This window comes from Pogona vitticeps, chromosome 2, assembly GCF_051106095.1.
Source record: "Pogona vitticeps strain Pit_001003342236 chromosome 2, PviZW2.1, whole genome shotgun sequence".
Taxonomy (NCBI): domain Eukaryota; kingdom Metazoa; phylum Chordata; class Lepidosauria; order Squamata; family Agamidae; genus Pogona; species Pogona vitticeps.
In genome coordinates this window covers 8,752,559-8,779,128 of record NC_135784.1, presented here as the reverse complement: position 1 = coordinate 8,779,128, position 26,570 = coordinate 8,752,559, and the positions used below count along the sequence as shown (strand labels likewise).

General features: G+C 48.3%; 1 protein-coding gene across 2 annotated transcripts in view; it reads left to right on the top strand.

Annotated features, from left to right (window-relative positions):
• The window catches only part of LOC140703819 (uncharacterized), a 70,766-nt gene extending 45,650 nt beyond the window's left edge, over nucleotides 1–25,116 (top strand). For both annotated transcript variants that reach the window (XM_072987760.2, XM_072987761.2), the window contains one exon: nucleotides 22,742–25,116. In XM_072987760.2, coding sequence (XP_072843861.2) covers nucleotides 23,089–24,405 — 1,317 coding nt within the window. In that variant the 5' untranslated portion in view covers nucleotides 22,742–23,088 and the 3' untranslated portion in view covers nucleotides 24,406–25,116. The remainder of the gene's footprint in view (nucleotides 1–22,741) is intronic.
• The last annotated feature ends 1,454 nt before the right edge of the window (nucleotides 25,117–26,570 follow it).

The following is a 26,570-nucleotide window of genomic DNA, read 5'->3' as shown; positions in this document are numbered from 1 at the left end:
TTCCTTCCTAGACAAAACTTCCTGAGGAAATGGAGGGAGCTCTCCTGGAAGTCCCAATTTAACCATGCGGTGGGGGGTGGGGACAGAGAGAATAAGCCAGAAAAGCCCATAAAGCCAGTACCTCGGCTTCCTTCCTAGACAAAACTTCCTGAGGAAATGGAGGGAGCTCTCCTGGGAAGTCCCAATTTAACCATGCGGTGGGGGGTGGGGACAGAGAGAATAAGCCAGAAAAGCCCATAAAGCCAGTACCTCGGCTTCCTTCCTAGACAAAACTTCCTGAGGAAATGGAGGGAGCTCTCCTGGGAAGTCCCAATTTAACCATGCGGTGGGGGGGTGGGGACAGAGAGAATAAGCCAGAAAAGCCCATAAAGCCAGTACCTCGGCTTCCTTCCTAGACAAAACTTCCTGAGGAAATGGAGGGAGCTCTCCTGGGAAGTCCCAATTTAACCATGCGGTGGGGGGTGGGGACAGAGAGAATAAGCCAGAAAAGCCCATAAAGCCAGTACCTCGGCTTCCTTCCTAGACAAAACTTCCTGAGGAAATGGAGGGAGCTCTCCTGGGAAGTCCCAATTTAACCATGCGGTGGGGGGTGGGGACAGAGAGAATAAGCCAGAAAAGCCCATAAAGCCAGTACCTCGGCTTCCTTCCTAGACAAAACTTCCTGAGGAAATGGAGGGAGCTCTCCTGGGAAGTCCCAATTTAACCATGCGGTGGGGGGTGGGGACAGAGAGAATAAGCCAGAAAAGCCCATAAAGCCAGTACCTCGGCTTCCTTCCTAGACAAAACTTCCTGAGGAAATGGAGGGAGCTCTCCTGGGAAGTCCCAATTTAACCATGCGGTGGGGGGTGGGGGACAGAGAGAATAAGCCAGAAAAGCCCATAAAGCCAGTACCTCGGCTTCCTTCCTAGACAAAACTTCCTGAGGAAATGGAGGGAGCTCTCCTGGGAAGTCCCAATTTAACCATGCGGTGGGGGGTGGGGACAGAGAGAATAAGCCAGAAAAGCCCATAAAGCCAGTACCTCGGCTTCCTTCCTAGACAAAACTTCCTGAGGAAATGGAGGGAGCTCTCCTGGGAAGTCCCAATTTAACCATGCGGTGGGGGGTGGGGACAGAGAGAATAAGCCAGAAAAGCCCATAAAGCCAGTACCTCGGCTTCCTTCCTAGACAAAACTTCCTGAGGAAATGGAGGGAGCTCTCCTGGGAAGTCCCAATTTAACCATGCGGTGGGGGGTGGGGACAGAGAGAATAAGCCAGAAAAGCCCATAAAGCCAGTACCTCGGCTTCCTTCCTAGACAAAACTTCCTGAGGAAATGGAGGGAGCTCTCCTGGGAAGTCCCAATTTAACCATGCGGTGGGGGGTGGGGACAGAGAGAATAAGCCAGAAAAGCCCATAAAGCCAGTACCTCGGCTTCCTTCCTAGACAAAACTTCCTGAGGAAATGGAGGGAGCTCTCCTGGGAAGTCCCAATTTAACCATGCGGTGGGGGGGTGGGGACAGAGAGAATAAGCCAGAAAAGCCCATAAAGCCAGTACCTCGGCTTCCTTCCTAGACAAAACTTCCTGAGGAAATGGAGGGAGCTCTCCTGGGAAGTCCCAATTTAACCATGCGGTGGGGGGTGGGGACAGAGAGAATAAGCCAGAAAAAGCCCATAAAGCCAGTACCTCGGCTTCCTTCCTAGACAAAACTTCCTGAGGAAATGGAGGGAGCTCTCCTGGGAAGTCCCAATTTAACCATGCGGTGGGGGGTGGGGACAGAGAGAATAAGCCAGAAAAGCCCATAAAGCCAGTACCTCGGCTTCCTTCCTAGACAAAACTTCCTGAGGAAATGGAGGGAGCTCTCCTGGGAAGTCCCAATTTAACCATGCGGTGGGGGGTGGGGACAGAGAGAATAAGCCAGAAAAGCCCATAAAGCCAGTACCTCGGCTTCCTTCCTAGACAAAACTTCCTGAGGAAATGGAGGGAGCTCTCCTGGGAAGTCCCAATTTAACCATGCGGTGGGGGGTGGGGACAGAGAGAATAAGCCAGAAAAGCCCATAAAGCCAGTACCTCGGCTTCCTTCCTAGACAAAACTTCCTGAGGAAATGGAGGGAGCTCTCCTGGGAAGTCCCAATTTAACCATGCGGTGGGGGGTGGGGACAGAGAGAATAAGCCAGAAAAGCCCATAAAGCCAGTACCTCGGCTTCCTTCCTAGACAAAACTTCCTGAGGAAATGGAGGGAGCTCTCCTGGGAAGTCCCAATTTAACCATGCGGTGGGGGGTGGGGACAGAGAGAATAAGCCAGAAAAGCCCATAAAGCCAGTACCTCGGCTTCCTTCCTAGACAAAACTTCCTGAGGAAATGGAGGGAGCTCTCCTGGGAAGTCCCAATTTAACCATGCGGTGGGGGGTGGGGACAGAGAGAATAAGCCAGAAAAGCCCATAAAGCCAGTACCTCGGCTTCCTTCCTAGACAAAACTTCCTGAGGAAATGGAGGGAGCTCTCCTGGGAAGTCCCAATTTAACCATGCGGTGGGGGGTGGGGACAGAGAGAATAAGCCAGAAAAGCCCATAAAGCCAGTACCTCGGCTTCCTTCCTAGACAAAACTTCCTGAGGAAATGGAGGGAGCTCTCCTGGGAAGTCCCAATTTAACCATGCGGTGGGGGGTGGGGACAGAGAGAATAAGCCAGAAAAGCCCATAAAGCCAGTACCTCGGCTTCCTTCCTAGACAAAACTTCCTGAGGAAATGGAGGGAGCTCTCCTGGGAAGTCCCAATTTAACCATGCGGTGGGGGGTGGGGACAGAGAGAATAAGCCAGAAAAGCCCATAAAGCCAGTACCTCGGCTTCCTTCCTAGACAAAACTTCCTGAGGAAATGGAGGGAGCTCTCCTGGGAAGTCCCAATTTAACCATGCGGTGGGGGGTGGGGACAGAGAGAATAAGCCAGAAAAGCCCATAAAGCCAGTACCTCGGCTTCCTTCCTAGACAAAACTTCCTGAGGAAATGGAGGGAGCTCTCCTGGGAAGTCCCAATTTAACCATGCGGTGGGGGGTGGGGACAGAGAGAATAAGCCAGAAAAGCCCATAAAGCCAGTACCTCGGCTTCCTTCCTAGACAAAACTTCCTGAGGAAATGGAGGGAGCTCTCCTGGGAAGTCCCAATTTAACCATGCGGTGGGGGGTGGGGACAGAGAGAATAAGCCAGAAAAGCCCATAAAGCCAGTACCTCGGCTTCCTTCCTAGACAAAACTTCCTGAGGAAATGGAGGGAGCTCTCCTGGGAAGTCCCAATTTAACCATGCGGTGGGGGGTGGGGACAGAGAGAATAAGCCAGAAAAGCCCATAAAGCCAGTACCTCGGCTTCCTTCCTAGACAAAACTTCCTGAGGAAATGGAGGGAGCTCTCCTGGGAAGTCCCAATTTAACCATGCGGTGGGGGGTGGGGACAGAGAGAATAAGCCAGAAAAGCCCATAAAGCCAGTACCTCGGCTTCCTTCCTAGACAAAACTTCCTGAGGAAATGGAGGGAGCTCTCCTGGGAAGTCCCAATTTAACCATGCGGTGGGGGGTGGGGACAGAGAGAATAAGCCAGAAAAGCCCATAAAGCCAGTACCTCGGCTTCCTTCCTAGACAAAACTTCCTGAGGAAATGGAGGGAGCTCTCCTGGGAAGTCCCAATTTAACCATGCGGTGGGGGGTGGGGACAGAGAGAATAAGCCAGAAAAGCCCATAAAGCCAGTACCTCGGCTTCCTTCCTAGACAAAACTTCCTGAGGAAATGGAGGGAGCTCTCCTGGGAAGTCCCAATTTAACCATGCGGTGGGGGGTGGGGACAGAGAGAATAAGCCAGAAAAGCCCATAAAGCCAGTACCTCGGCTTCCTTCCTAGACAAAACTTCCTGAGGAAATGGAGGGAGCTCTCCTGGGAAGTCCCAATTTAACCATGCGGTGGGGGGTGGGGACAGAGAGAATAAGCCAGAAAAGCCCATAAAGCCAGTACCTCGGCTTCCTTCCTAGACAAAACTTCCTGAGGAAATGGAGGGAGCTCTCCTGGGAAGTCCCAATTTAACCATGCGGTGGGGGGTGGGGACAGAGAGAATAAGCCAGAAAAGCCCATAAAGCCAGTACCTCGGCTTCCTTCCTAGACAAAACTTCCTGAGGAAATGGAGGGAGCTCTCCTGGGAAGTCCCAATTTAACCATGCGGTGGGGGGTGGGGACAGAGAGAATAAGCCAGAAAAGCCCATAAAGCCAGTACCTCGGCTTCCTTCCTAGACAAAACTTCCTGAGGAAATGGAGGGAGCTCTCCTGGGAAGTCCCAATTTAACCATGCGGTGGGGGGTGGGGACAGAGAGAATAAGCCAGAAAAGCCCATAAAGCCAGTACCTCGGCTTCCTTCCTAGACAAAACTTCCTGAGGAAATGGAGGGAGCTCTCCTGGGAAGTCCCAATTTAACCATGCGGTGGGGGGTGGGGACAGAGAGAATAAGCCAGAAAAGCCCATAAAGCCAGTACCTCGGCTTCCTTCCTAGACAAAACTTCCTGAGGAAATGGAGGGAGCTCTCCTGGGAAGTCCCAATTTAACCATGCGGTGGGGGGTGGGGACAGAGAGAATAAGCCAGAAAAGCCCATAAAGCCAGTACCTCGGCTTCCTTCCTAGACAAAACTTCCTGAGGAAATGGAGGGAGCTCTCCTGGGAAGTCCCAATTTAACCATGCGGTGGGGGGTGGGGACAGAGAGAATAAGCCAGAAAAGCCCATAAAGCCAGTACCTCGGCTTCCTTCCTAGACAAAACTTCCTGAGGAAATGGAGGGAGCTCTCCTGGGAAGTCCCAATTTAACCATGCGGTGGGGGGTGGGGACAGAGAGAATAAGCCAGAAAAGCCCATAAAGCCAGTACCTCGGCTTCCTTCCTAGACAAAACTTCCTGAGGAAATGGAGGGAGCTCTCCTGGGAAGTCCCAATTTAACCATGCGGTGGGGGGTGGGGACAGAGAGAATAAGCCAGAAAAGCCCATAAAGCCAGTACCTCGGCTTCCTTCCTAGACAAAACTTCCTGAGGAAATGGAGGGAGCTCTCCTGGGAAGTCCCAATTTAACCATGCGGTGGGGGGTGGGGACAGAGAGAATAAGCCAGAAAAGCCCATAAAGCCAGTACCTCGGCTTCCTTCCTAGACAAAACTTCCTGAGGAAATGGAGGGAGCTCTCCTGGGAAGTCCCAATTTAACCATGCGGTGGGGGGTGGGGACAGAGAGAATAAGCCAGAAAAGCCCATAAAGCCAGTACCTCGGCTTCCTTCCTAGACAAAACTTCCTGAGGAAATGGAGGGAGCTCTCCTGGGAAGTCCCAATTTAACCATGCGGTGGGGGGTGGGGACAGAGAGAATAAGCCAGAAAAGCCCATAAAGCCAGTACCTCGGCTTCCTTCCTAGACAAAACTTCCTGAGGAAATGGAGGGAGCTCTCCTGGGAAGTCCCAATTTAACCATGCGGTGGGGGGTGGGGACAGAGAGAATAAGCCAGAAAAGCCCATAAAGCCAGTACCTCGGCTTCCTTCCTAGACAAAACTTCCTGAGGAAATGGAGGGAGCTCTCCTGGGAAGTCCCAATTTAACCATGCGGTGGGGGGTGGGGACAGAGAGAATAAGCCAGAAAAGCCCATAAAGCCAGTACCTCGGCTTCCTTCCTAGACAAAACTTCCTGAGGAAATGGAGGGAGCTCTCCTGGGAAGTCCCAATTTAACCATGCGGTGGGGGGTGGGGACAGAGAGAATAAGCCAGAAAAGCCCATAAAGCCAGTACCTCGGCTTCCTTCCTAGACAAAACTTCCTGAGGAAATGGAGGGAGCTCTCCTGGGAAGTCCCAATTTAACCATGCGGTGGGGGGTGGGGACAGAGAGAATAAGCCAGAAAAGCCCATAAAGCCAGTACCTCGGCTTCCTTCCTAGACAAAACTTCCTGAGGAAATGGAGGGAGCTCTCCTGGGAAGTCCCAATTTAACCATGCGGTGGGGGGTGGGGACAGAGAGAATAAGCCAGAAAAGCCCATAAAGCCAGTACCTCGGCTTCCTTCCTAGACAAAACTTCCTGAGGAAATGGAGGGAGCTCTCCTGGGAAGTCCCAATTTAACCATGCGGTGGGGGGTGGGGACAGAGAGAATAAGCCAGAAAAGCCCATAAAGCCAGTACCTCGGCTTCCTTCCTAGACAAAACTTCCTGAGGAAATGGAGGGAGCTCTCCTGGGAAGTCCCAATTTAACCATGCGGTGGGGGGTGGGGACAGAGAGAATAAGCCAGAAAAGCCCATAAAGCCAGTACCTCGGCTTCCTTCCTAGACAAAACTTCCTGAGGAAATGGAGGGAGCTCTCCTGGGAAGTCCCAATTTAACCATGCGGTGGGGGGTGGGGACAGAGAGAATAAGCCAGAAAAGCCCATAAAGCCAGTACCTCGGCTTCCTTCCTAGACAAAACTTCCTGAGGAAATGGAGGGAGCTCTCCTGGGAAGTCCCAATTTAACCATGCGGTGGGGGGTGGGGACAGAGAGAATAAGCCAGAAAAGCCCATAAAGCCAGTACCTCGGCTTCCTTCCTAGACAAAACTTCCTGAGGAAATGGAGGGAGCTCTCCTGGGAAGTCCCAATTTAACCATGCGGTGGGGGGTGGGGACAGAGAGAATAAGCCAGAAAAGCCCATAAAGCCAGTACCTCGGCTTCCTTCCTAGACAAAACTTCCTGAGGAAATGGAGGGAGCTCTCCTGGGAAGTCCCAATTTAACCATGCGGTGGGGGGTGGGGACAGAGAGAATAAGCCAGAAAAGCCCATAAAGCCAGTACCTCGGCTTCCTTCCTAGACAAAACTTCCTGAGGAAATGGAGGGAGCTCTCCTGGGAAGTCCCAATTTAACCATGCGGTGGGGGGTGGGGACAGAGAGAATAAGCCAGAAAAGCCCATAAAGCCAGTACCTCGGCTTCCTTCCTAGACAAAACTTCCTGAGGAAATGGAGGGAGCTCTCCTGGGAAGTCCCAATTTAACCATGCGGTGGGGGGTGGGGACAGAGAGAATAAGCCAGAAAAGCCCATAAAGCCAGTACCTCGGCTTCCTTCCTAGACAAAACTTCCTGAGGAAATGGAGGGAGCTCTCCTGGGAAGTCCCAATTTAACCATGCGGTGGGGGGTGGGGACAGAGAGAATAAGCCAGAAAAGCCCATAAAGCCAGTACCTCGGCTTCCTTCCTAGACAAAACTTCCTGAGGAAATGGAGGGAGCTCTCCTGGGAAGTCCCAATTTAACCATGCGGTGGGGGGTGGGGACAGAGAGAATAAGCCAGAAAAGCCCATAAAGCCAGTACCTCGGCTTCCTTCCTAGACAAAACTTCCTGAGGAAATGGAGGGAGCTCTCCTGGGAAGTCCCAATTTAACCATGCGGTGGGGGGTGGGGACAGAGAGAATAAGCCAGAAAAGCCCATAAAGCCAGTACCTCGGCTTCCTTCCTAGACAAAACTTCCTGAGGAAATGGAGGGAGCTCTCCTGGGAAGTCCCAATTTAACCATGCGGTGGGGGGTGGGGACAGAGAGAATAAGCCAGAAAAGCCCATAAAGCCAGTACCTCGGCTTCCTTCCTAGACAAAACTTCCTGAGGAAATGGAGGGAGCTCTCCTGGGAAGTCCCAATTTAACCATGCGGTGGGGGGTGGGGACAGAGAGAATAAGCCAGAAAAGCCCATAAAGCCAGTACCTCGGCTTCCTTCCTAGACAAAACTTCCTGAGGAAATGGAGGGAGCTCTCCTGGGAAGTCCCAATTTAACCATGCGGTGGGGGGTGGGGACAGAGAGAATAAGCCAGAAAAGCCCATAAAGCCAGTACCTCGGCTTCCTTCCTAGACAAAACTTCCTGAGGAAATGGAGGGAGCTCTCCTGGGAAGTCCCAATTTAACCATGCGGTGGGGGGTGGGGACAGAGAGAATAAGCCAGAAAAGCCCATAAAGCCAGTACCTCGGCTTCCTTCCTAGACAAAACTTCCTGAGGAAATGGAGGGAGCTCTCCTGGGAAGTCCCAATTTAACCATGCGGTGGGGGGTGGGGACAGAGAGAATAAGCCAGAAAAGCCCATAAAGCCAGTACCTCGGCTTCCTTCCTAGACAAAACTTCCTGAGGAAATGGAGGGAGCTCTCCTGGGAAGTCCCAATTTAACCATGCGGTGGGGGGTGGGGACAGAGAGAATAAGCCAGAAAAGCCCATAAAGCCAGTACCTCGGCTTCCTTCCTAGACAAAACTTCCTGAGGAAATGGAGGGAGCTCTCCTGGGAAGTCCCAATTTAACCATGCGGTGGGGGGTGGGGACAGAGAGAATAAGCCAGAAAAGCCCATAAAGCCAGTACCTCGGCTTCCTTCCTAGACAAAACTTCCTGAGGAAATGGAGGGAGCTCTCCTGGGAAGTCCCAATTTAACCATGCGGTGGGGGGTGGGGACAGAGAGAATAAGCCAGAAAAGCCCATAAAGCCAGTACCTCGGCTTCCTTCCTAGACAAAACTTCCTGAGGAAATGGAGGGAGCTCTCCTGGGAAGTCCCAATTTAACCATGCGGTGGGGGGTGGGGACAGAGAGAATAAGCCAGAAAAGCCCATAAAGCCAGTACCTCGGCTTCCTTCCTAGACAAAACTTCCTGAGGAAATGGAGGGAGCTCTCCTGGGAAGTCCCAATTTAACCATGCGGTGGGGGGTGGGGACAGAGAGAATAAGCCAGAAAAGCCCATAAAGCCAGTACCTCGGCTTCCTTCCTAGACAAAACTTCCTGAGGAAATGGAGGGAGCTCTCCTGGGAAGTCCCAATTTAACCATGCGGTGGGGGGTGGGGACAGAGAGAATAAGCCAGAAAAGCCCATAAAGCCAGTACCTCGGCTTCCTTCCTAGACAAAACTTCCTGAGGAAATGGAGGGAGCTCTCCTGGGAAGTCCCAATTTAACCATGCGGTGGGGGGTGGGGACAGAGAGAATAAGCCAGAAAAGCCCATAAAGCCAGTACCTCGGCTTCCTTCCTAGACAAAACTTCCTGAGGAAATGGAGGGAGCTCTCCTGGGAAGTCCCAATTTAACCATGCGGTGGGGGGTGGGGACAGAGAGAATAAGCCAGAAAAGCCCATAAAGCCAGTACCTCGGCTTCCTTCCTAGACAAAACTTCCTGAGGAAATGGAGGGAGCTCTCCTGGGAAGTCCCAATTTAACCATGCGGTGGGGGGTGGGGACAGAGAGAATAAGCCAGAAAAGCCCATAAAGCCAGTACCTCGGCTTCCTTCCTAGACAAAACTTCCTGAGGAAATGGAGGGAGCTCTCCTGGGAAGTCCCAATTTAACCATGCGGTGGGGGGTGGGGACAGAGAGAATAAGCCAGAAAAGCCCATAAAGCCAGTACCTCGGCTTCCTTCCTAGACAAAACTTCCTGAGGAAATGGAGGGAGCTCTCCTGGGAAGTCCCAATTTAACCATGCGGTGGGGGGTGGGGACAGAGAGAATAAGCCAGAAAAGCCCATAAAGCCAGTACCTCGGCTTCCTTCCTAGACAAAACTTCCTGAGGAAATGGAGGGAGCTCTCCTGGGAAGTCCCAATTTAACCATGCGGTGGGGGGTGGGGACAGAGAGAATAAGCCAGAAAAGCCCATAAAGCCAGTACCTCGGCTTCCTTCCTAGACAAAACTTCCTGAGGAAATGGAGGGAGCTCTCCTGGGAAGTCCCAATTTAACCATGCGGTGGGGGGTGGGGACAGAGAGAATAAGCCAGAAAAGCCCATAAAGCCAGTACCTCGGCTTCCTTCCTAGACAAAACTTCCTGAGGAAATGGAGGGAGCTCTCCTGGGAAGTCCCAATTTAACCATGCGGTGGGGGGTGGGGACAGAGAGAATAAGCCAGAAAAGCCCATAAAGCCAGTACCTCGGCTTCCTTCCTAGACAAAACTTCCTGAGGAAATGGAGGGAGCTCTCCTGGGAAGTCCCAATTTAACCATGCGGTGGGGGGTGGGGACAGAGAGAATAAGCCAGAAAAGCCCATAAAGCCAGTACCTCGGCTTCCTTCCTAGACAAAACTTCCTGAGGAAATGGAGGGAGCTCTCCTGGGAAGTCCCAATTTAACCATGCGGTGGGGGGTGGGGACAGAGAGAATAAGCCAGAAAAGCCCATAAAGCCAGTACCTCGGCTTCCTTCCTAGACAAAACTTCCTGAGGAAATGGAGGGAGCTCTCCTGGGAAGTCCCAATTTAACCATGCGGTGGGGGGTGGGGACAGAGAGAATAAGCCAGAAAAGCCCATAAAGCCAGTACCTCGGCTTCCTTCCTAGACAAAACTTCCTGAGGAAATGGAGGGAGCTCTCCTGGGAAGTCCCAATTTAACCATGCGGTGGGGGGTGGGGACAGAGAGAATAAGCCAGAAAAGCCCATAAAGCCAGTACCTCGGCTTCCTTCCTAGACAAAACTTCCTGAGGAAATGGAGGGAGCTCTCCTGGGAAGTCCCAATTTAACCATGCGGTGGGGGGTGGGGACAGAGAGAATAAGCCAGAAAAGCCCATAAAGCCAGTACCTCGGCTTCCTTCCTAGACAAAACTTCCTGAGGAAATGGAGGGAGCTCTCCTGGGAAGTCCCAATTTAACCATGCGGTGGGGGGTGGGGACAGAGAGAATAAGCCAGAAAAGCCCATAAAGCCAGTACCTCGGCTTCCTTCCTAGACAAAACTTCCTGAGGAAATGGAGGGAGCTCTCCTGGGAAGTCCCAATTTAACCATGCGGTGGGGGGTGGGGACAGAGAGAATAAGCCAGAAAAGCCCATAAAGCCAGTACCTCGGCTTCCTTCCTAGACAAAACTTCCTGAGGAAATGGAGGGAGCTCTCCTGGGAAGTCCCAATTTAACCATGCGGTGGGGGGTGGGGACAGAGAGAATAAGCCAGAAAAGCCCATAAAGCCAGTACCTCGGCTTCCTTCCTAGACAAAACTTCCTGAGGAAATGGAGGGAGCTCTCCTGGGAAGTCCCAATTTAACCATGCGGTGGGGGGTGGGGACAGAGAGAATAAGCCAGAAAAGCCCATAAAGCCAGTACCTCGGCTTCCTTCCTAGACAAAACTTCCTGAGGAAATGGAGGGAGCTCTCCTGGGAAGTCCCAATTTAACCATGCGGTGGGGGGTGGGGACAGAGAGAATAAGCCAGAAAAGCCCATAAAGCCAGTACCTCGGCTTCCTTCCTAGACAAAACTTCCTGAGGAAATGGAGGGAGCTCTCCTGGGAAGTCCCAATTTAACCATGCGGTGGGGGGTGGGGACAGAGAGAATAAGCCAGAAAAGCCCATAAAGCCAGTACCTCGGCTTCCTTCCTAGACAAAACTTCCTGAGGAAATGGAGGGAGCTCTCCTGGGAAGTCCCAATTTAACCATGCGGTGGGGGGTGGGGACAGAGAGAATAAGCCAGAAAAGCCCATAAAGCCAGTACCTCGGCTTCCTTCCTAGACAAAACTTCCTGAGGAAATGGAGGGAGCTCTCCTGGGAAGTCCCAATTTAACCATGCGGTGGGGGGTGGGGACAGAGAGAATAAGCCAGAAAAGCCCATAAAGCCAGTACCTCGGCTTCCTTCCTAGACAAAACTTCCTGAGGAAATGGAGGGAGCTCTCCTGGGAAGTCCCAATTTAACCATGCGGTGGGGGGTGGGGACAGAGAGAATAAGCCAGAAAAGCCCATAAAGCCAGTACCTCGGCTTCCTTCCTAGACAAAACTTCCTGAGGAAATGGAGGGAGCTCTCCTGGGAAGTCCCAATTTAACCATGCGGTGGGGGGTGGGGACAGAGAGAATAAGCCAGAAAAGCCCATAAAGCCAGTACCTCGGCTTCCTTCCTAGACAAAACTTCCTGAGGAAATGGAGGGAGCTCTCCTGGGAAGTCCCAATTTAACCATGCGGTGGGGGGTGGGGACAGAGAGAATAAGCCAGAAAAGCCCATAAAGCCAGTACCTCGGCTTCCTTCCTAGACAAAACTTCCTGAGGAAATGGAGGGAGCTCTCCTGGGAAGTCCCAATTTAACCATGCGGTGGGGGGTGGGGACAGAGAGAATAAGCCAGAAAAGCCCATAAAGCCAGTACCTCGGCTTCCTTCCTAGACAAAACTTCCTGAGGAAATGGAGGGAGCTCTCCTGGGAAGTCCCAATTTAACCATGCGGTGGGGGGTGGGGACAGAGAGAATAAGCCAGAAAAGCCCATAAAGCCAGTACCTCGGCTTCCTTCCTAGACAAAACTTCCTGAGGAAATGGAGGGAGCTCTCCTGGGAAGTCCCAATTTAACCATGCGGTGGGGGGTGGGGACAGAGAGAATAAGCCAGAAAAGCCCATAAAGCCAGTACCTCGGCTTCCTTCCTAGACAAAACTTCCTGAGGAAATGGAGGGAGCTCTCCTGGGAAGTCCCAATTTAACCATGCGGTGGGGGGTGGGGACAGAGAGAATAAGCCAGAAAAGCCCATAAAGCCAGTACCTCGGCTTCCTTCCTAGACAAAACTTCCTGAGGAAATGGAGGGAGCTCTCCTGGGAAGTCCCAATTTAACCATGCGGTGGGGGGTGGGGACAGAGAGAATAAGCCAGAAAAGCCCATAAAGCCAGTACCTCGGCTTCCTTCCTAGACAAAACTTCCTGAGGAAATGGAGGGAGCTCTCCTGGGAAGTCCCAATTTAACCATGCGGTGGGGGGTGGGGACAGAGAGAATAAGCCAGAAAAGCCCATAAAGCCAGTACCTCGGCTTCCTTCCTAGACAAAACTTCCTGAGGAAATGGAGGGAGCTCTCCTGGGAAGTCCCAATTTAACCATGCGGTGGGGGGTGGGGACAGAGAGAATAAGCCAGAAAAGCCCATAAAGCCAGTACCTCGGCTTCCTTCCTAGACAAAACTTCCTGAGGAAATGGAGGGAGCTCTCCTGGGAAGTCCCAATTTAACCATGCGGTGGGGGGTGGGGACAGAGAGAATAAGCCAGAAAAGCCCATAAAGCCAGTACCTCGGCTTCCTTCCTAGACAAAACTTCCTGAGGAAATGGAGGGAGCTCTCCTGGGAAGTCCCAATTTAACCATGCGGTGGGGGGTGGGGACAGAGAGAATAAGCCAGAAAAGCCCATAAAGCCAGTACCTCGGCTTCCTTCCTAGACAAAACTTCCTGAGGAAATGGAGGGAGCTCTCCTGGGAAGTCCCAATTTAACCATGCGGTGGGGGGTGGGGACAGAGAGAATAAGCCAGAAAAGCCCATAAAGCCAGTACCTCGGCTTCCTTCCTAGACAAAACTTCCTGAGGAAATGGAGGGAGCTCTCCTGGGAAGTCCCAATTTAACCATGCGGTGGGGGGTGGGGACAGAGAGAATAAGCCAGAAAAGCCCATAAAGCCAGTACCTCGGCTTCCTTCCTAGACAAAACTTCCTGAGGAAATGGAGGGAGCTCTCCTGGGAAGTCCCAATTTAACCATGCGGTGGGGGGTGGGGACAGAGAGAATAAGCCAGAAAAGCCCATAAAGCCAGTACCTCGGCTTCCTTCCTAGACAAAACTTCCTGAGGAAATGGAGGGAGCTCTCCTGGGAAGTCCCAATTTAACCATGCGGTGGGGGGTGGGGACAGAGAGAATAAGCCAGAAAAGCCCATAAAGCCAGTACCTCGGCTTCCTTCCTAGACAAAACTTCCTGAGGAAATGGAGGGAGCTCTCCTGGGAAGTCCCAATTTAACCATGCGGTGGGGGGTGGGGACAGAGAGAATAAGCCAGAAAAGCCCATAAAGCCAGTACCTCGGCTTCCTTCCTAGACAAAACTTCCTGAGGAAATGGAGGGAGCTCTCCTGGGAAGTCCCAATTTAACCATGCGGTGGGGGGTGGGGACAGAGAGAATAAGCCAGAAAAGCCCATAAAGCCAGTACCTCGGCTTCCTTCCTAGACAAAACTTCCTGAGGAAATGGAGGGAGCTCTCCTGGGAAGTCCCAATTTAACCATGCGGTGGGGGGTGGGGACAGAGAGAATAAGCCAGAAAAGCCCATAAAGCCAGTACCTCGGCTTCCTTCCTAGACAAAACTTCCTGAGGAAATGGAGGGAGCTCTCCTGGGAAGTCCCAATTTAACCATGCGGTGGGGGGTGGGGACAGAGAGAATAAGCCAGAAAAGCCCATAAAGCCAGTACCTCGGCTTCCTTCCTAGACAAAACTTCCTGAGGAAATGGAGGGAGCTCTCCTGGGAAGTCCCAATTTAACCATGCGGTGGGGGGTGGGGACAGAGAGAATAAGCCAGAAAAGCCCATAAAGCCAGTACCTCGGCTTCCTTCCTAGACAAAACTTCCTGAGGAAATGGAGGGAGCTCTCCTGGGAAGTCCCAATTTAACCATGCGGTGGGGGGTGGGGACAGAGAGAATAAGCCAGAAAAGCCCATAAAGCCAGTACCTCGGCTTCCTTCCTAGACAAAACTTCCTGAGGAAATGGAGGGAGCTCTCCTGGGAAGTCCCAATTTAACCATGCGGTGGGGGGTGGGGACAGAGAGAATAAGCCAGAAAAGCCCATAAAGCCAGTACCTCGGCTTCCTTCCTTTCTAGGATCAGAGTGGTATCATCTGCATATCGGAGGTTGTTGATATTTCTTCCGGCAATCTTCATTCTAACTTGGGATTCCTCCAGTCCTGCCTTTCACACGATGTATTCTGCATATGAATTCAATAAGCAGGGGGACAATATACAGCATTTCCCAATTTTATATCAATCAGTTGTTCCATCGTTCATTTAGTCGTGTCCGACTCTTCGTGACCTCAAGGACCAGAGCATGCCAGGCCCTCCTATCTTCCACTGCCTCCCAGAGTTGGGTCAGATTCATGTTGGTTGCTTCGGTGACACTGTCCAACCATCTCATCCTCTGTCGTCCTCTTCTCCTCTTGCCTTCACACTTTCCCAACATTAAGGTCTTTTCCGGGGAGTCCTCTCTTCTTATGAGATGCCCAAACTATTGGAGCCTCAGCTTCAGGATCTGCCCTTCAGTGAGGACTTAGGGTTGATTTCCTTTAGAATTGATAGGTTTGTTCTCCTTGCAGTCCAGGGGACTCTCAAGAGCCTCCTCCAGCACCACAATTCAAAGCCATCAATTCTTCGGCGGTCAGCTTTCTTTACGGTCCAGCTCTCACTTCCATACATCACTACAGGAAAAAACATAGCTTTGACTATTCAGACTTTTGTTGGCAAGGTGATATCTCTGCTTTTTAAGATGCTGTCAAGGTTTGTCATCGCTTTCCTCCCAAGAAGCAGGCGTCTTTTAATTTCATGGCTGCTGTCTCCATTTGCAGTGATTATGGAGCCCAAGAAAGTAAAATATGTCACTGCCTCTATATCTTCCCCTTCTATTTGCCAGGACGTGATGCGGCCAGTCACCATGATCTTCGTTTTTTTGATGTTGAGTTTCAGACTTTTTTTGCACTCTCTTCTTTCACCCTCATTACAAGGTTCTTTAGTTCCTCCTCACTTTCTGCCATCAGAGTGGTATCATCTGCATATCGGAGGTTGTTGATATTTCTTCCAGCAATCTTAATTCCGGCTTGGGATTCCTCCAGTCCAGCCTTCGGCATGATGTATTCTGCATATAAATTAAATAAGCTGGGGGACAATATACAGCCTTGTCGTACTCCTTTCCCAATTTTGAACCAATCAGTTGTTCCATATCCAGTTCTAAATGTTGCTTTCTGTCCCACATATAGATTTCTTAGGAGATAGATAAGGTGGTCAGGCACTCCAATTTCTTTAAGGACTTGCCATAGTTTGCTGTGATCCATGCAGTCAAAGGCTTTTGCATAGTCAATGAAGCAGAAGTAGATGTTTTCTGGAACTCTCTGGCTTTCTCTATAATCCAGCACATGTTAGCAATTTGGTCCTTAGTTTCTCTGCCCCTTCGAAATCCAGCTTGTACTTCTGGGAGTTCTCGGTCCACATACTGCTGAAGCCTACCTTGTAGGATTTTGAGCATAACCTTGCTGGCGAGTGAAATGAGTGCAATTGTAAGGTAGCTGGAGCATTCTTTGGCACTGCCCTTCTTTGGGATTGGGATGTAGACTGATCTTTTCCAGTCCTCTCGCCACTGTTGAGTTTTCCAAACTTGCTGGCATATTGAATGTGGTAACTTAACAGCACAATCTTTTAAGATTTTAAATAGTTCAACTGGAATGCCATCACCTCCACTGGCCTTGTTGTTAGACAAGCTTTCTAAGGCCCACTTGACTTCACTCTCCAAAATGTCTGGCTCAGGGTCAGCAACCACACTATCTGGGTTGTCCGGGATATCCAAGTCCTTCTGGTATAGTTCCCCTGTGTATTCTTGCCACCTCCTCTTGACGTCTTCTGCTTCTGTGAGGTCCCTATCATTTTTGCCCTTTATCATGTTCATCTTTGCACGAAATGTTCCTTTAGTATCTCCAATTTTCTTGAACAGATCTCTGGTTTTTCCTGTTCTATTATTTTCCTCTATTTCTTTGCATTGTTCATTTAAGAAGACCCTCTTGTCTCTCCTTGCTATTCTTTGGAAGTCTGCATTCAATTTTCTGTAACTTTCCCTATCTCCCCTGCATTTTGTTTCCCTTCTCCTCTCTGCTATTTGCAAGGCCTCTTTGGACATCCACTTTGCTTTCTTGCATTTCTTTTTCTTTGGGATGGTTTTTGTTGCTGTCTCCTGTACAATGTTACGAGCCTCTATCCAAAGTTCTTCAGGCACTCTGTCCATCAAATTGAGTTCCTTGAATCTGTTCTTCACTTCCACTGTGTATTCATCAGGGATTTGGTTTAGATTATACCTGACTAGCCCAGTGGTTTTTCCTACTCTCTTCAGTTTAAGCTTGAATTTTGCTATGAGAAGCTGATGATCAGAGCCACAATCAGCTCCAGGTCTTGTTTTTGCTGACTGTATAGAGCTTCTCCATCTTTGGCTGCAGAGAATATACTCTATCTGATTTCGATATTGCCCATCTGGTGATTTCCATGTATAGAGTCTCCTCTTGTGCTGTTGGAAAAGTGTGTTTGTGATGACCAGCTTCTTCTCTTGAGAAATCTCTATTAGCCGTTGCCCTGCTTCGTTTTGAACTCCCAGGCCAAGCATTCCTGTTGTTCCTTTTATCTCGTGACTCCCGACTTTAGCGTTCGAATCCCCTAGAATGAGAAGAACATCTTTCTTTGGTGTCAGTTCTAGAAGGTGTTGTAAGTCTTCATAGAATTGGTCAGTTTCAGTCTCCTCTGCATTGGTGGTTGGTGCATAAACCTGGATTATTGTGATGCTGAAAGGTCTGCCTTGGATTCATATTGCCATCATTCTGTCATTTTTGAGATTATATCCCATGACAGCTTTTCCCAATCTTTTCTTGACTATGAGGGCTACTCTTGTCCACAATAGTAGATACGATAATCATCTGAATTGAATTCGCCCATTCGTGTCCATTTCAGTTCACTGATGCCCAGGATGTTAATGTTTATTCTTGCCATCTCCTGTTTGACCACATCCAGCTTACCAAGGTTCATAGATCCTACATTCCAGGTTCCTATGCAGTATTTTTCTTTGCAGCATTGGACTTTCCTTTCACTTCCAGGCATGTTCACAGCTGAGCATCCTTTCAGCTTTGGCCCAAGCACTTCATTAGCTCTGGCGCTACTTGTACTTGTCCTCTGCTCTTCCTCAGTAGCATGTTGGATGCCTTCTGACCTGAGGGGCCCATCTTCTAGCGTCATATCTTTTAGCCTTTTGTTTCTGATCATGGGGATTTCTTGGCAAAGATACTGGAGTGGCTTGCCAGTTCCTACTCCAGGTAGATTGCGTTTAGTCAGAACTCTCCACTATGACCTGTCCGTCTTGGGTGTCCCTGCATGGCATAGCCCATAGCTTCTCTGAATTACTCAAACCCCTTCGCCACGACAAGGCAGCAATCCGTGAAGGGGAGGACACAGTAGATGAGGCCTAACCAATGCTGCATAGAGTGGAACCAGTACCTCACAGGATTTGGAGACTCTCTTCCTGTTGTTTTTGTTTTTGTTGTTGTTGTTGTTGTTGTTGTTTATTCATTAACTCATGTCCAACTCTTCACGACCTCATGGACCAGAGCACTCCAGGCCCTCCTGTCTTCCACTGCATCCTGGAGTTGGGTCAAATTAATGTTGGTCGCTCCGGTGACACTGTCCAACCATCTTGTCCTCTGTCATCCCCTTCTCCTCTTGCCCTCACACTTTCCCAATATCAGGGTCTTTTCCAGGGAGTCTTCTCTTCTCATGAGATGGCCAAAGTATTGGAGGCTGAGCTTCAAGACCTGTCCTTCCAGTGAGCACTCAGGGTTGATTTCCTTTAGAAGGGTTAGGTTTGTTCTCCTTGCAGTCCAGGAGACTCTCAAGAGTCCTCCAGCACCACAATTCAAAGGCATCAATTCTTTTTATGGTTCAGCCCTCACTTCCATACATCGCTACTGGAAAAACCATAGCTTTGACGATGCAGACCTTTGTCAGCAAGGTGATGTCTCTGCTTTTTAAGATGTTGTCAAGGTTTGTCATCGCTTTCCTCCAAAGAAGAAGGCGCCTTTTAATTTTGTGACTGCTGTCACCATCTGCAGATATCATGGAGCCCAAGAAAGTAAAATCTGTCACTGTCTCCGTATCTTCCCCTTTTATTTACCAAGAGGTGATGGGACCAGTGGCCATGATCTTAGTTTTTTTGATGTTGAGCTTCCGACCATTTTTTGCGCTCTCCTCTTTCACCCTCATTAAGAGGTTCTTTAATTCCTTCTCGCTTTCTGCCATCAGAGTGGTATCATCTGCATATTGAGGGTTGTTGATATTTCTTCCAGCAATTTTAATTCCAGCTCGGGATTCAAACAGTCCTGCCTTTCGCATGATGTATTCTGCATATAAGTTAAATAAGCCGGAGGACAATATTCAGCCTTGTCGTACTCCTTTCCCAATTTTGAACCAATCAGTTTTTCCGTATCCAGTTCTAACTGTTGCTTCCTGTCCCACATATAGATTCCTCAGGAGATAGATAAGGTGGTCATGCACTCCCATTTCTTTAAGAACTTGCTATAGTTTGTTGTGGTCCACACAGTCAAAGGCTTTTGTATAGTCAATGAAGCAGAAGTAGATGTTTTTCTGGAACTGTATGGCTTTCTCCATAATCCAGCACATGTTAGCAATTTGGTCTCTTGTTCCTCTGCCCTTTCAAAATCCAGCCTGTACTTCTGGGAGTTCTCGGTCTTCCTGTTAATCCCTCCTAAAATAGTGCTTGCCCTTTTTGTATCCAAATCACACTGCTGGCTCATATTCAACTTGTGATCTATGATGATTCATTTTATCATGACCGCACACTGTTTCAGATACATCCAAACCACAATCTCTCACCATCCATTTCTGTGATAAGCAGTGTATCAAGAAATCCAGATGGAAAAGTTTTTGATAGCCTATTCAGTTTAAAGTCTCATTATGTTAGAAGAAAATGACATGTTAATTCGGGATGTCGGCAGGACCGTAATTATCCTTCCCATTCAGAAATCGAATTGATTAAGTACCGAGAGATTAGACTGTCCATCATAAATGGATCATTCGGTTCCCATCATTTTCTGGATGTTAGCGATGGAACCTCACGTGATGTTCTTAGAACACCACCCAGCCTGAGGTTTTCACATACACACCCTGAGATTCTATCCCGCTGACAGTCATTTCTATCACTTGTCAAAATACTGGCTTTGGAGCATTTTTTCCTTAGATGGGAAGGACTAGCTTTTCTGCTGGAAGCCGTCACATAAGCGGGTGAAGAGGATTTCTCCAATTTTGTTGTCGTTTAGTTGTGTCCGACTCTTCGTGACCTCATGGACCAGAGCAGGCCCTTCTGTCTTCCACTGCCTCCCAGAATTTGATCAGATTCATGTTTGTATCTTTGATGACACTGTCGAACCATCTCATCCTCTGTTGTCCCCTTTTCTTCTTGCCTTCACACTTTCCCAACATCAGGGGCTTTTCCAGGGAGTCTTCTCTTCTCATGAGATGGAGTGAGCACTCAGGCTTGATTAGAATGGATAGATTTGTTCTCCTTGCAATCCAGGGGACTCTCAAGAGTCTCCTCCAGCACCACAATTCAAAAGCATCAATTCTTCGGCGGTCAGCTTTCTTTATGGTCCAGCTCTCACTTCCATACATCACTGAGGGAAAAACATAGCTTTGACTTTGCGGACCTTTGTCGGTAAAGTGATATCTTTGCTTTTTAAGATGCTGTCTCAGTTTGTCATCACTTTCTTCCCAAGAAGCAGGCGTATTTTAATTTTGTGGCTGCTGTCCCCTTCTGCAGTGAACATGGAGCCCAGGAAAGTAAAATCTGTCACTTTCACTCTGTCACTCTTTCTCCAATTAGATAAGACCAATTGAAATCAGGATCATTCATGGCATTTATGTCATGGGGTTCCTCAGGGCTCGATACTGTCCTGCATGCTGTTTAACATCTACATGAAACCGCTGGGAGAGGTCATCAGGATGTTTGGGCTGGGGAGTCAGCAATATGCTGATGACACTCAGCTCTACCTCTTGTTTTCCACCAATCCAGGTGAGGCGGTTTCTGTGCTGAACTCATGTCTGGACCTGATAACGGGCTGGATGAGGGTTAATAAACTGTAACTCAATCCAGACAAGATGGAAGTGCTGTTAGTGGGTGCTTCGCCGGACAGGTTGGAGGGCCATTTCCCTGCCCTGAATGGGGTTACACTCCCCCTAAGGGACAGGGTCCGCAGCCTGGGGGAGCTCCTGGACCCAGTCTAACTTTGGAAGCCCAGGTGGACTCGGTGGCCAGGGGCGCCTTCCTTCAGCTGCGGAAATTATACCAGCTACGGCCCTACCTGGATGAGTGGAGTCTCATGACAGTTACACACGCACTGGTAACATCTTGTATAGATTATTGCAATGCACTCTACATGGACCTGCCTTTGAAGATGGTCCGGCGACTGCAACTGGTCCAGAATCGAGCTGGGCGGCTCGTGAGTGGTGGAGCTGCTAGAGATCACATCAAGCCGATTCTGTTCAATTTACATTGATTACCAGTTGCTGCCTGGGCCCAATTCAAACTGCTTGTTTTGACATATAAAGCCCTAAGTGGCTTGGGCCCTGGATACTTGAAGGACCGCCTCCTTCCATATGAGCCTACCCAGCAGTTAAGATCTAGCCAGGGGCCCTTTTGAAAGACCCATCCCTCAAGGAGTTAAGAGGGAATGCTTGTAGACAAAGGGCCTTCTGGGCAGCTGCCCCCAGATTATGGAACGCCCTCCCAACTGAAATTCGTCTGACGCAGATGTTGATGACATTTCAGCACCAGGTCAAAACCTTCCTGTTCCAGAAGGCTTTTAATTGAAATAGCATCAACTGTGGGTCCTGATGATGGCAATTTTAATTGTATTTTAATTGTATTTTAATTATTTTATTGTATTGAATTTTAATTATTGTAAGCCGCCCAGAGACCTCTGGGTAGAGTGGGCGGCATATAAATAAAATAAATAAATAAGTAAATAAATAAATTAAGTGAGGTAAAATATAATTGGACGTTGTTGTTTAGTCGTTTAGTCGTGTCCGACTGTTCGTGACCCCATGGACCAGAGCACGCCAGGCCGTCCTGTCTTCCACTGCCTCCCGGAGCTGGGCCAAATTCATGTTGGTTCCTTCGATGACACTGTCCAACCATCTCATCCTCTGTCATCCCCTTCTCCTCTTGCCCTCACACTTTCCTAACATCATGGTCTTTTCCAGGAAGTCCTCTCTTTTCATGAGATGGCCAAAGTATTAGAGCCTCAGCTTCAGGATCTGTCCTTCCAGTGAGCACTCAGGCTTGATTTCCTTTAGAATGGATAGGTTTGTTCTCCTTGCAGTCCAGGGGACTCTCAAGAGTCTCCTCCAGCACCACAATTCAAAAGCATTAATTCTTCGGCGGTCAGCTTTCTTTATGGTCCAGCTCTTACTTCCGTACATCACTACAGGAAAAACCATTGCTTTGACTATGCAGACTTTTGTTGGCAAGGTGATGTCTCTGCTTTTTAAGATGCTGTCGAGGTTTGTCATCGCTTTCCTCCCAAGAAGAAGGCATCTTTTAATTTCGGGGCTGCTGTCTCCATCTGTAGTGATCATGGAGCCCAGGAAAGTAAAATCTGTCACTGCCTCCATATCTTCCCCTTCTGTTTTCCAGGAGGTGATGGGACCAGTGGCCATGATCTTAGTTTTTTTGATGTTGAGCTTCAGACCATTTTTTGCACTCTCCTCTTTCACCCTCATTACAAGGTTCTTTAAATCCTCCTCACTTAATTGGACAGAACTCAACAAAATAAAACAAATAACAAACCACAAAGAGATCGGACCAATCCAGAGTATCAATCATCCACCATGTTGAAAAAAGAAAGAAAAAATCATGTCTCTCCCTTCAGGCTTCTTTTCTCAAAGCCAAACATGCCCAGTTCTTTCCATCTTTCTATATTGGCTTTCAGTTCTTACTGCATTGTTTTCAAAGAGCTTGCAGAGTGTCTGCTTTGTAATCTCATCAAGAATTTTCTCTTAGATGAATGTCAGGCTGACTAGTCTACAGTTCCCTGGTTCCCCTTTTTGAAGATAGGGACAGTGTCAGATCTACTCCACCTATCTGGCTCTTCACCCGTTTCCCTTGATGACAAGAGAATATTAGACAGTGGTTCTGCAATTTCTTCAGCCAGTTCCTTCAGTATCCTTGGATGTAGTTCATCTGGCCTTGGGGATTTGAACTCATGCAGACAAGTAATGTATTTCTTTTACATTGCACTCATCTTTCATCTCTTTTTTCCTCTCGATCAGGTGATGAACAGGACAGCTGGAATTCTACGGAGCCAGTCACTTTCAGTGCAAAAAAAACAAAACAACTCCCCCACCAAATGTGAAATAGGAAAAAATTCTACACACTTAAAAGGAGGAAAGGGGAATAAGGGAACCCAGAAAACAAGAGGGAAAAACATAATGTCCAGCTTCTCATCCTGTAGATGTTGATGCACTTCTGATCATCTGAAAAAAATCAACTGGGTGGTGGGAAGGAGAAAAGGTTCCCTGAGCAGATAAACAGTCAAGGAAACCTCAATGACTATAGACTTGACAAAGTCCACCCAGAGGAGAAACGAAGTCAAAGAATAAAACAAGGAAAGAGCATCATGATGCACAGTGATTGTGCTTCACTTAAAAAAAACCTGAGAGGTGGGAGATGCTACAAATGCCAACAGTGTGGAAAAAGCTTAAGTCAGAGCAGTAGCCTCAGTTCCCATCAAAGAACTCACACTGGGGAGAAACCCTATAAATGCATGGAGTGTGGGAAGAGCTTCAGTCAGCGAGTTCACCTGAGTTCACATCAAAGAACTCACACTGGGGAGAAACCCTATAAATGCATGGAGTGTGGAAAGAGCTTCAGTCAGAGAATTCACCTGAGATTACATCGAAGAACTCACACTGGGGAAAAACCCTATAAATGCATGGAATGTGGAAAGAGCTTCAGTAATAGCGGTTACCTGAATTCACATCGAAGAACTCACACTGGGGAGAAACCATATACATGCATGGAATGTGGAAAGAGTTTCAGTCAGAGCAGTAGCCTCAGTTCCCATCACAGAAGTCACACTGGGGAGAAACCACATAAATGCATGGAATGTGGGAAGAGCTTCAGTAATAGCAGTCACCTGCGTTCACATCAAAGATCTCACACTGGGGAGAAACTGTATCAATGCATGGAATGTGGATTGAGCATCAGTCGGAAGGGCAACCTGCATTCACATCAAAGAATTCACACTGGGGAAAAACCATATAAATGCATGGAATGTGGAAAGAGCTTCATTCAGAGCAGTAGCCTCAGTTCCCATCAAAGATCTCACACTGGGGAGAAACCATATAAATGCATGGAATGTGGAAAGAGCTTCAGTCGTAGCAATGCCCTGAGTTCACATCACATAACTCACACTGGGGAGAAACCATATACATGCATGGAATGTGGAAAGAGCTTCAGTCATAGCAGTGCCCTGAGTTCACATCACAGAACTCACACTGGGGAGAAACCATATACATGCAAGGAATGTGGAAAGAGCTTCAGTCGTAGCAGTGCCCTGAGTTCACATCACAGAACCCACACTGGGGAGAAACCATATAAATGCATGGAATGTGGGAAGAGCTTCAGACAGAGCAGTGTCCTGAGTTCCCATCAAAGAACTCACACTGGGGAGAAACCATATAAATGCATGGAATGTGGGAAAAGCTTCAGTGATAGCAGTACCTTTAGATCACATCAAAGAATTCACAGTGGCGAGAAACCACATAAATGCATGGAATGTGGAAAGAGCTTCAGTCACAGCAGTGCCCTGAGTTCACATCACAGAACTCACACTGGGGAGAAACCGTATAAATGCGTGGAATGTGGAAAGAGCTTCAGTCATAGCAGTCAGCTGAATTCACACCAAAGATCTCACACTGGGGAGAAACCATAGAAATACATGGAATGTGGGAAGTCAAAACCATAATCTTAGTTTATATCAGATAACTCCCAGAGAGGAAATACAGGGAATGTGGAAAGAGCTTCCATGACAGCAAAGGACTTACCGTGACAAGAAACCTTGTAAATGCATGGAGTGTGGGAAAGGTCTCAGTTTTGGCTCTCCTTTGCTTGCATCAAAGAAGTCACAGGGGAAAACTATAGAAATGCATGGAATGTGGGAGAGCTTCAAAGTCATCAGTTTTGTTCACATCTAAAAATTCACAGAGAAAGCAAAACAATCCAGGCAATGTGAAATGCATCTCCTCAAGTGCTATGTGGTTCCAATGAATCAGATTCATACACTGGGGAGAAATCAGATGACTACTTGGAACGTGGAAGGAGCTACTCCTAGAGTCGTGGCATTTATAGGGAGGAGCCCACCCAAGGGCAAAACTACTTCAGCTACCTGAAATGTGAAAAGAGCCCACGGTTCCAGTGGCAACCTTATGAAACTTCAGAGAACGAAATGTTTGAATATATTTGCTAGAAGAACAGTGTTGTGACCTTTCTTCTTTCAGGGGAAGCCAAACTGTTCATCTCAATGGGCAAAATTAAATATTTTCTTAAAGAGCTGCCTTTTTCTGGTGAGGATTTTATAGGGAATGACATTTGGATTGGAATTTAATTACTTTGAATGAAATAAAGCTAAGAAGAAGTTACACAATGCCCGTGTGTGAGTATTTGATCATTTATAAGCTATTTAGAATACAATGTATTCTCAAAGGCTTTCACAGCCGGGATCTGATGGTTGTTGTGGGTTTTTCACGCTCTTTGGCTGTGTTCCGAAGGTTGTTCTTCCTAATGTTTTGCCAGTCTCTGTGGCCGGCATCTTAAGAGAAAAGGAGTCAGAACTGTCCAGAGCAAAGAGTGATTTCTGACTCCTGTCCTCTGAAGATGCCAGCCACAAAGACTGGTGAAACGTTAGGAAGAACAACCTTCAGAACACAGCCATCATCATCATCATCATCATCATCATCATCATCATCATCATCATCATCATCATCATAGGCATCCTTCAGTCTCGAGAAACTATGATAACATGCTCTGTATCAAGAAGTGTCCTCTCCAGAGCATGAAGCCTAAGTAAAGTAGTATGGAGGATAGGGTGTTACCCAAGCAGCAAATCCCCCTCTGCACATTGTTGAAATGGTCCAATGGAAAGGCAAGAGCCAATACAACTGGTTCCAGCAATGTCGCAGGAGTTGTCAGAATGACACGAACTGCCTTTGGGACTCCAGCTCCGGACATAGCCAAAGAGCCCGAAAAACCACAACAACCACCTATTTAGAATACAGTCTGTAACCTATCCATTTGTGGTGTGTGTGTTTTTAAATGTTGGGATATGCTTTTTTAGAAATTACGTATTGTTCTTTTCTTAACCATACGTAGAGATTTTTTTCTCTTTGTTTTATGTGTTAGGAATGATAAGATAGACTTGGTAAGAATTAGACTGGGACTTGGCCTGCCAGTTCAATAAAGCCTTGACATATTAGTTTGCTGTAATCAGTGAAGAGGAGGGACTGTTGGAAAGTCATTTTATTTATTAGCCATATTAATCAAGAAATGGATTTATAACAGGCAGATGGGACTTCTAATTTATCCTGGAATACAAAGTTTTATCTTCTGAGGAAGAAGATAACAAACTTTCAGTGGTCAGGAAATTGACAGCAGAAATTAACCATAATGTTGAGAAAAAGGACTTAACCAGAAATTGACCCCAAACCAAAAACGGACAGGTTAAAACTTGTTGTGACTTAGATTGGAAAGGCTTTATAGAATGTATTCCCAGTATGATGGGAAGGCGCCGATAAGGCTTCTAGTCCAACCCCCTGCTCATTGCAGGAATACAAATCCTTCTAAGGAAAAAGGTGGGGTAAAAGTATTTCAAATAAAAATAAATAAATGAAAACAGAGGTGATATATAATCGTTCCAATTTTCTCTCGAAAGCTAGTGCTCTAACAGTTAAAAGTTTTTTTCCTGGTATGCAGCTGAAATCTGGCTTCCAGGATCTTAAGCCCATTCATACCTGTTCTGTGCTGTGGAATGATTGAGAGCAGATCCTGCCCCTCCTCTGTATATTACAATCTTTGAAGTGTTGGCAGAGTGTTATCCCATCT